This window comes from Triticum aestivum, chromosome 3B (genome assembly GCF_018294505.1).
Source record: "Triticum aestivum cultivar Chinese Spring chromosome 3B, IWGSC CS RefSeq v2.1, whole genome shotgun sequence".
Taxonomy (NCBI): Eukaryota; Viridiplantae; Streptophyta; class Magnoliopsida; order Poales; family Poaceae; genus Triticum; species Triticum aestivum.
The window spans coordinates 96,784,738-96,794,359 of NC_057801.1; the positions used below are offsets into that span (position 1 = coordinate 96,784,738).

The following is a 9,622-nucleotide window of genomic DNA, read 5'->3' on the forward strand; positions in this document are numbered from 1 at the left end:
TTTAGCGAGTAGTCACACACATTGGTAAACCCATCATATTCTACTAGAACCACTAGATCTCAACGGAACTGCCATGGCCCCCCTTCCATCACGCACTTCCAATCTCCCAAACAATGGCACTGTGCCAAGAACAAGTTTGGTCCTTTAATGTTGAAAGTGACCCCTGAGCGCAAGCCCACACGTTCTTCATGGAATTTAACAGTGCAACATGGATAAACGGGCGCAATGTATGAACCCTAAAGAGAGCTAGCCATCTGACGTCTTTGATCAAATCATCAACCTCACCCGACAGGTCTAGATCCTCCTCCTCCTCTCTGCAGATTTGGGCCTGCAAAAACATCTTCTAAACTCGGAACTGGAGCATAACGATCCCAATAGGCATCTTCACCTTCCTCTCGATCTGCATCAGTATTTTTTACTTCCTCGCCGCCCTCCTGACCCTCCGCCATCGAAGGGTCCCCCGAAGTTTGCCCCTCATCCAACCCCTTCATCTTCTGCGCTTCTCCCTCCACCTGAATTCCCTTCGTCCCCCTCCACCATCAGACTTCCTTGGATCCTCCATGTCAATGTCAACCTTGATCGATCGCACTCTAGAGTCACTGATCGCCGGCGGGAGCGCAACAGTTGGCAAAAAAATTACGTGGATATTTGTGGACATCGGCGCCGTCGCCGAAGGACGAGGTAGACCCTAGGAAACCCTAGGGGAAAAACTTACAATGTAGATTAATGTTCATGTGTTGTTGTGGAACAACAAATTTAGACACTTAGATTGATCAAAATATAATTATAATTCACAATGTATACATCGTATGTGACTTGTGATTTGTTACGACAAATAACACCTTATACTTGTAGGCAAATGTATGGGGTGTTCAAACGGGTTATTGGCACTGATCGGTTGCAAGGAGGGGTGTTTCCCGAAGCTGCGATATCACTTTCCCCTCTCTCCCTCTCCTCACACCATCCCCACATGCAGCCGGGGGAAGCCCCATACCTGTCGCCTCTAGCCCCCCTCCCTCCTCCTCCGCCCCTCCTCGCCGTCGCCGGCGCGTGTTGACGGGCAAAGCCCAGTCAGCCTGGGCGGCGTCGGGGTATCTTCTCCTCCTGCCCTCTGGCGGTGCTTGAACCCTATTTTGTAATAGACTACAAAGCCTTGTTATAGACAAATAATAAAATGAATTTAGGTGGGGATAACTACCCCGCTTTGACTTTTTAAAAATGTCTTTTGTTTTTTTTTCTCTGTGATGATATCAAACAAACTAAAATCCTATAGGATTTAAATAGTCATGACATTACAATTCTATTTGTTTTTCCTGTCCTGCATTTTTTAAATCCATTTCTGGATGTCTGAAAAAAAAAGAAATCCATTTTTGAAATCCTGCTAATCAAAGAGTTTCTGGAACTTGTAGTCAGATATTTTTGTTCGGGCCATAGTTAAAAAAAGGTTACCCCTACAACATATACACTCGTCGGCGCCTTCGCGTCGGACGAAAGTCCCCGGGGCCGGCGCCGCCGCCGCGGCCCACCCCTGGTTCGCCCTCGCGCCCGACGACGCCCCCGAGAAGCTCCATCGTCGCGTTCGTCAACCCGCGCAGCGGCGGCCGCCTGGGCCCCGTCTCCATGAGCTCATCGGCGAAGACCAGGTCAAACCATCTCTCTCCCCCTCTCATATTTCGCATTGCGTGGCGCTGCCTGTGACTGTGAGTGAGCCATTTTAGAGGAAAACATACCGCCACTACGTGATGAGATGGTGGTCGTCCGGCGCTACCTGGAGCTGCTGTCGCGGTGCCGCGGCGGCGCCGACGCGCGGCCGATCGCGCGGATCCAGGCGGCCCTGGTCACGTCGGGCCTGCTCCGGCGCAGCGCGGAGCTCCACGGCGCGCTCATCCGGGCGCTTGCCAGCTCCGGGACGCCGCACGCCGCGCTCCCGCTCTACGCCCACCTCATCCGCGCGGGCCTCCTCCCCACCCCGCACACCCTCCCCTCCCTCCTCAAGTCCCTCGCCCTCTCCCCCGCCGTCCCGGGCGCGCGCCGCCTCGCGCTCGCCGTCCACGCCCACGCCGTCAGGCTCGGCCTCACGGGGTTCCTCCTCGTGAACAACGCGCTCATCCGCGTCCACGCGGGCCTGCTAGGGCCGCCTGTCCGACGCGCACCTGCTGCTGCGCGCCTCGGCCGCCGTCGACGCCTCCACGTTCAACACGCTCATCACGGCGCACGCGAGGGCTGGGCGAGTCGCCGACGCCCGCTCCCTGTTTGACGAAATGCCCGAGAAGAATGCTGTGTCCTGGAGTGCCATGGTGAATGGGTACGTGCAGGCTGGGGACGGGAGGGAAGCGCTGAGGGTGTTCTCTCAGATGCAGGCCCAAGGTGTCCGCCCGGACGACACGGTTCTCGTCGGGGTGCTTGCCGCGTGCCCGCAGCTGGGGGCTCTGGAGCAGGGGAAGTGGGTGCATGGTTACCTCAGAGCAAACAATATCAGGATGACCGTGTTCCTGGGCACTGCGTTGGTTGATATGTATGCCAAATGCGGTGAGGTGCAGCTTGGAATGGAGGTGTTTGAGGGAATGAAAGACAAGAATGTACTGGCCTGGACTACCATGATAAAGGGCCTGGCTATGCACGGCCGAGGCTCAGACTCATTGGTGCTCTTCTCCCAGATGGAGAGCTCAGGTGTGAAGCCGGATGACATTGCCTTCATTGGTGCTCTCTGTGCTTGCACACACACTGGGTTGGTTGACAAGGGTCGGCAGCTTTTCAATTCCATGGTGAACAACTATGGTATTAAACCAAAGATTGAGCATTATGGATGCATGGTAGACCTCCTGGCACGGAATGGCCTGCTGAGTGAGGCCAGAGACATGGTTGAGAAAATGCCCATGAAACCGGATGCCTTAATCTGGGGAGCTCTAATGGCTGGTTGTAGGTTTCACAAGAATGTGGAGTTGGCTGAGTATGTTATAAAGCACTGGATTGAATTGGAGCCAGACAAAAGTGGTGCTTATGTACTTTTAGGTAACATATATTCTGCCTCTGGTAGGCATGCTTCTGCGAGGGAAATTAGGCACCTAATGCGTGAGAAGGGAGTTGAGAAGACACCTGGATGTAGCAATGTGGAGATTAACGGAGTTATCCACCAATTCATTGTTGGAGATCTGTCTCATCCGCGCATAAAAGATATTTTGACAAAGTGGTATGAGATAGATAGTAGGATAAGGCTGGAGAGAAGGTTACGTGCCTGATAAGAAAGAGGTTTTGCTTGACATTAAAGAAGAAGAGATGGAAGGTGCACTCAGCCGCCACAGTGAGAAGCTGGCAATAGCATTTGCTTTGATAAGTACAAATGATAATATACCCATTCGGATTGTCAAGAACCTCAGAGTCTGCCAAGATTGCCATCATGTCACCAAACTTATATCCAAAGTATATGGGAGAGAAATTGTTGTTAGAGATCGAACACGTTTCCATTTGTTCAAAGATGGCACCTGTTCGTGCAAGGACTATTGGTAGTAACTGACTAATTTGTCTATTAACAGTGGTACTTGGTCTCAATATAGAGCATGGGCTGTTTAGCACAAAAAAAAATCTCTTTCATGATACATCAGCGATGCATGAGTTGAGGCGATAAAGTTGGTGAACAAAAAAAAAAATCTTGCTAATTACAATGTACATATATGGTATTAGAGAAATTATTGTTAGAGATCGAACACGTTTCCATTTGTATTAAAATGGCACCTGTTCGTGCCAGGATTATTGGTAGTAAGTAATAGAATTATGTATTAACAGCGGTACTTGTCTCATCATAAAGCATGGGCTGTTGAGTACCAAAAAAAAAAAACTCTTTTGTCATACTCCCAAAATATAGCGTGTATTAGTGATGCATGAGTTGAGGGGATAAAGTTTGTGAAGAAAAAAAGTTCTTGCTAATTATAATGTACACATGTAATCATGCTGTTATTAAGTCGCGAATAGATATTCATTTTCGTCTCTGATAAAAATATATATTACAGGGGTATAACCTTGACGATACAATATCATTAATCTGCATTTGGTTTCATGTTGCATTTAGTTCTGAACCATTTTCATATATCAACCTTTTTGGCTTGTGGAATTTCAATATGAATGCTCGTTCTACCGATAATTTTGGTTCAGATTGCTGCAGTCAGCTTCTTAGCTGTATTGCTGATGCTAAGTGTGTTTCTGTTTTAGCCCGGGTATCTCTTCAGGTAGAGAAAACCTCATAGTCAGAGTTCAAGTCGATAAAACAAACCGGCCGTTTCATTTGTTTAGTTGATGGCACTAACTGACATATTTGAGCATCGTGTGTGAAACAAACCAGATAAAATACTATCTCCAAAGAAAATGGATTGATTATATACTCCTATCTGACAAGTGTGTAGCACATAAACATTCGGCATATCTTATTTCCAGGAAAAGAATTAACACACTGCATATTATGTGTAATAATTGTATATACCATAAGGTTGATCAGTGTTGGCAATCCAATGCAACGAAAGGAAGCAGCTAATTAACTTCTGCCACAGAAAAGTGGCTTATTTAAGCTGTCTCATCTAACAAGTACAACCCATATGCATCGTAAAAAAAGTACAACCCATATGCACATGGCATATGTTTTTTCAGGAAGAAAACTGAATACAGTACATAGTAAAAGTGCTCTATTATTACATATGGATCCATGCTTGCTTGCAGATCCATCCTTCCACGCGGCAATACAGTCGCAACAAGAATGACAATGCAAAGCCGACTCCAAATCCCAAGCCAACAAATGCGAAAAAAAGGATAATGCCGAGTTTGTCCTGCCACAAACCCTCAGATTCCGGAGGAGCCACTCCAGTTGGAGAAATTGAACTTTGATTGTCACAGTGTTTGGAGAGTGGAACTCCACAGAGACCTGCATTACCTTCAAATGAACTGTCTGAAAATGTTGAGAACTGGTTTCCTTGCGGGATTCTTCCATACAAGTTGTTGTACGAAAGATTCAACCATTCAAGAGAAGTAAGTGAGGTTAACTCCTGTGGTATTTCCCCTGTTATCTGGTTCCAAGAGAGATCCATTGCTTCCAGCTGAGACAAGTTTCTGTACTGAAATGGAATTTGTCCCATGAAGTTGTTGTATGACATGTTAAGTCCGCGCAGGGCAACAAGCCTCCCAATTGACTCCGGAACAGGACCATCAAATGAGTTATTTGAGAAATCTATTGCATTGAAAGTGCTTAAGATTTTGGTGAAACTAAGATCAAACCCTTTGAATGTTATGGTAACAGTATCTTGATAAAATCGTGCACCTGAATATGTCTCATGTCCTAGAACTTCTCCCCCATCACTGACATTTTCCATCATTGCTTTCAGTTCATTAAACCATCCTTCTGGTAGGTTTCCAGAGAAGTTGTTGGAGGCCAAATCAAGTATTTGCAAATTTGCAAAGTAGTTGTTGATTGTATGATCGCCTTTAAAATCCCTTATGGTGCCGTTTAGTTGGTTGAATCTCAAGACAAGAACTCGAAGACGTGGAAGAACACCCAACCAAGATGGAAAAGAACCGATAATTTGATTGTTACCAACATCAAAGAGTTCTAGGCCTTGGCAATTTGATAGTGATCTGGGTATTTTCCCTTCAATTAGATTGTTGTTCAAATCTATTGTCTGAAGCATACATCCTTCTCCAATATTTTCAGGCAGCATCCCATGGAAACGATTCTCTCTCAATTTCAATGTACTCAAGCTATTGCTACCTTGCATTAGACAGGATGGCACCACACCGCTGAAATTGTTGTATGATAAGTCCAGTATCTCAAGATCTTGTTGGGTACAAATAGACCTTGGTATGTGACCACTTAATTTATTCCTGGACAAATCAAGGTAGGTGGTCTTGTAGGGAAGGTACCGACCAAAGTCATGTATAATAGAAGTGAAGCTATTGTTTGAGTAATCTAAAAAAGCCATGGAATTGCTAGCTGTGAGTGGTATAGGTACACTGCCATGCAGTTTGTTGGAACTAAGATTGAGATATCCTAAATTGTGCATATGAACGACAGATGGAGAGTTTTCAAGGCTAGTGAACATATTGTTTGAGAGGTCCAGCCAGGACATGGTATCCTTCCAATTCACCCAGATCCAACTTGGTATGGCTCCATCTATTTGGTTATGTGAAAGGTCCAACAAAAACAACTCATTTGTATATCTCAATGCGACTGGAATTTTTGTAAGGTAGCAAGACGCTAGTCCTAGTCTTGTGATGTGTGGGATATAAGGAAATGGATAGCCATCCTCAACATCTATGACTGATAACATATTATTGGAGAGCAGCAATATATCCAATGCCTTCACCTTCCAAAGAAGGCTAAGTTCCACTGTGCCTTCAAAGTGATTTGAGTCAAGCATGAGAACTTGAAGTCTCATAAGATCAAAGAAAGATTTGGGTATATGACTTGACAAGTTGTTAGAGCTTATGTCGATGTAGTACAGGAAGGAAGATAAGGGGTCTGGAATATCTTCTAGGGTACCACATAGTTCATTTGATAATAAATTTAGTTTTCCCAATGACGGAAGAGTGAACAAAACCTTTGGGATTTTTCCTGCATGCAGATAGAGAATAGTAGTCAAAGAATAGTAAATACCCCCAAAAAATAATGTTATAATGATGTGATATGAGAAGGAAGGAGGCTGCCTTACCGCTCAGCCTATTATCTTGTAAGCCCAAATTTGTAAGCTTGGTCAAGTTCCCAATCCACGTGGGTATTGCCCCAGATAAATTGCAATCAATGAGCTCTAAGCTCATCAAATTTGTACAATTTCTGATCCACAACGGGATTGGCCCAGATAAATTATAGTCTTGTAGCATCAAGTCTGTCATATGCCTAGCGCTGCCAATCGAAGAGAGCATTGGCTTCTCTATTCCTGATCCCGACAGCCACAATGTATTTAGGGATGTAAGGTTAGCAATGGAAGTAAACGTCTGCCTGGGAGATCCTATGTTGCTAAGGCCCAAGAATTTCAGTGACTTGAGATGAACAAAAGAGTCTGGCATCACACTAGAAAGGTTTGTCTCCTCTAGATCTAAGTGTTCCAAAATATTTTTTCCTGGTGGGAAATCTGGTAGTTGCACGGAAAGTCTGGGGTTGTAGGACACATCAAGATATGTGAGATTTTTTAGCAGGAAGATCTTTGTTGGAAACTGTCCTTGCAAATAATTTGCTGAGAAGACAAAAGAGGTTAAGAAAGAGAATTCTGCGAAGAATGAAGGAATCTCAGAAATACTATTTGCCCTGAGGTTGATTGTTGCTAGAAAATGGAGTCGGGAGAATGAATGATGGATATGACCAGATAGATCGCATCCAGACAAGTCAAGATTCTGCAGTAGAGGAACAGAGTCCGCAATAGCAACGGACCAAGTTGGTCCACTGCTGGAGATGTCCACTTCATTAAGATACAGATCCCTAAGATTGGTCAGGTTTGCTACGAGTGTTTGAAACTGTGGCTCTCGAAGATACAAATAATCATTGTAGGAAATATCAAGCGTAAGCAATTTCTCGAGGTGCGCAATTCCAATAGGTATCTGACCAGACAACCCTGTTTCAGACAACTCGAGACTGAGTAACTCGGTCAGCCGCTCAAACCCGAAACTAGGAAGGCTGGCATGGTTGAAGTCGTTACCAGAGAGGCTTAGGCTTCTAAGAGAGGTGAGGTTGAATAGCGCTGAGCTGAGACCACCGGTGCTCTGCAGGCTACGATAACTTAGGTCCAAAGTGATCACCTGACCAGAGGCCCTGTCGCAGCCAACACCCTCCCAGTGGCAACAGTCCGTACCATGCTGCCACGAGGAGAGGTCGGGGTTGTGGAAGGAGTGCTTCAGCTGAAGTAGAGACAAAGCCTGATCAGGGAGGCACTGGACTGTAATCCCATTGCTGCCTTTGGCTGCGTTGTAGGTGGGGCGGTAGTATGTGAGCAGCAGCAGGATGAAGTGAAGCTGTGGGTGCCTGGAGCTCATCTCACTTCTACTTGTCTGCTTTGCAACTTCAAGCTGGTGCCCAGGACAATATATATAATACAGGGTAGCTGTAGAAATCTTCACACTACATTTCGCTCATTCGTTCCTAGCAGTATGAGTTCATGTTCAATGCCACTACCGTTATGGGGCACTACCATTATGGGGCACTAGCAGTTCAAGTGAAAGTTTGTGCACTACCATTATGGGGCAGCGCACGTTGAGGTGCACACTACTGGTTGCAGTACTGGCAGCAGAATGCTTCGTTGTATTAGAGAGACTTAGACTAATTCAAAGTGTAAAGGACTTGATACCATTGATGAGTCAAGGCCCATTTGTCCATTGATTGTACTGTAGTGCCGTAGCATGTCTCCTTGGAAAAAATATACAGCAGGAGCAAGAGAACGTGGAGGTGTCATTGCTTACTTGTAGTTATTTTGCTAGTAGCTTGTTGCTTCCTCAACGTAAATGTCTACATATACCAAGAATACTAGGCCCGTAAGGGATTTTTTTCCTGAATTTTTTGAACTTTTTTTTACGACTCTTGTCAATTTGACGCGTGTGACTGGGTTAATCCTGTGCATAGCTTTTTTAACTGGTTAAACAATCTTGCACGTTTCTCTCCTCCACCGCTTTGACCGGGCCTTCTGGGCTATTCAATTTACTTGGTACATGCCACGCGTATCTTGTCTGCCCCCGCTTCACACCGTGTGTCCAGTTCTCTCGAGGGCTCTATTCCAGAAATTGCTACATCACAGGTTGCGACTGTCGGTGTACTAGAGTAGGGGTACCACACCGTGCATCCCGAAATTGTGCACGGGCGGTTGCAGCCACCCGTGGCAAGGCTTGCCGGGTGACCGCCAAGGTCCTCCGTGGTTCCTGTGGAGCCATTCAAGAACAAAGTATCCAAGCCAAGGAGACAAGGCCCCGGCTAGAGGAGTTTGCCGGAAAGACCAACCAAGGCATAAGAACAAAGTATTCACGCCAAGGAGACAAGGCCCCGACAAGAGGAGCTTGCCGGGAAGGCCAACCAAGGCATCTTAAAGAACTTGCCGCGACGTGCCACGTGTCCCGGCGAGGCCCGGTTAGCGACAAGCTTCCGTACGCGACAAGACAATGACCGCGGCAAGGCGCTTGCCACGGCAAGTTACCTCTCTGTACCTGCGCTCCAGCACATCCACCAACGTGTCGCCCTAGGGCCTTTCCAGGCACGCGTGGCAAGAGGCTGTGCAGCCAGCGGTGCGCGGTGGCAAGCGGCGCTGACAAGATTGCCATCGTGGCGAGCGGTGCCGTCCCTGACGGTCCCTGTTTGCACTATTTGGGCGACGTAGACGGGCATTTAATGCCTTTGTCCCCTGCCGTCAGGGTTAGGTATGATACACTGTACATGTTGTTGTACCAACCGCAAGTCCTTTTCCATTTTTTGCCCTTGTCTACGTTGCCACCTGTCGGTGACCCCTTTAGCATATAAAAGGAGGCCCATGCGCAACGTAGAGGGGGGTCGAGGTCAGAAAACATTCACGCTCGGTCTTGTTAGCAGCTGGTGTGTACTGTAGCACTCAGCGCTCCCGAGCAAGAACTCAATACACTCAGACATGCAGCAGTAGGAGTATTATCTCTT

The 9,622-nt window shown here is 46.7% G+C and overlaps 1 protein-coding gene and 1 pseudogene across 1 annotated transcript; one reads left to right on the forward strand and one right to left on the reverse strand.

Moving 5' to 3' along the window:
• Window positions 1–560: 560 nt before the first annotated feature.
• Window positions 561–4,695, forward strand: LOC123067365 (pentatricopeptide repeat-containing protein At3g62890-like; annotated as a pseudogene).
• LOC123068852 (receptor-like protein 9DC3) lies at window positions 4,635–8,004 on the reverse strand. The gene is made up of 2 exons (XM_044491535.1): window positions 7,358–8,004; window positions 4,635–5,745 (listed from the first exon to the last, which is right to left on the reverse strand). The coding sequence occupies exons 1-2, from the start codon at window positions 8,002–8,004 to the stop codon at window positions 4,680–4,682; spliced, it is 1,713 nt and encodes a 570-aa protein (XP_044347470.1). The 3' UTR covers window positions 4,635–4,679.
• Window positions 8,005–9,622: the final 1,618 nt, after the last annotated feature.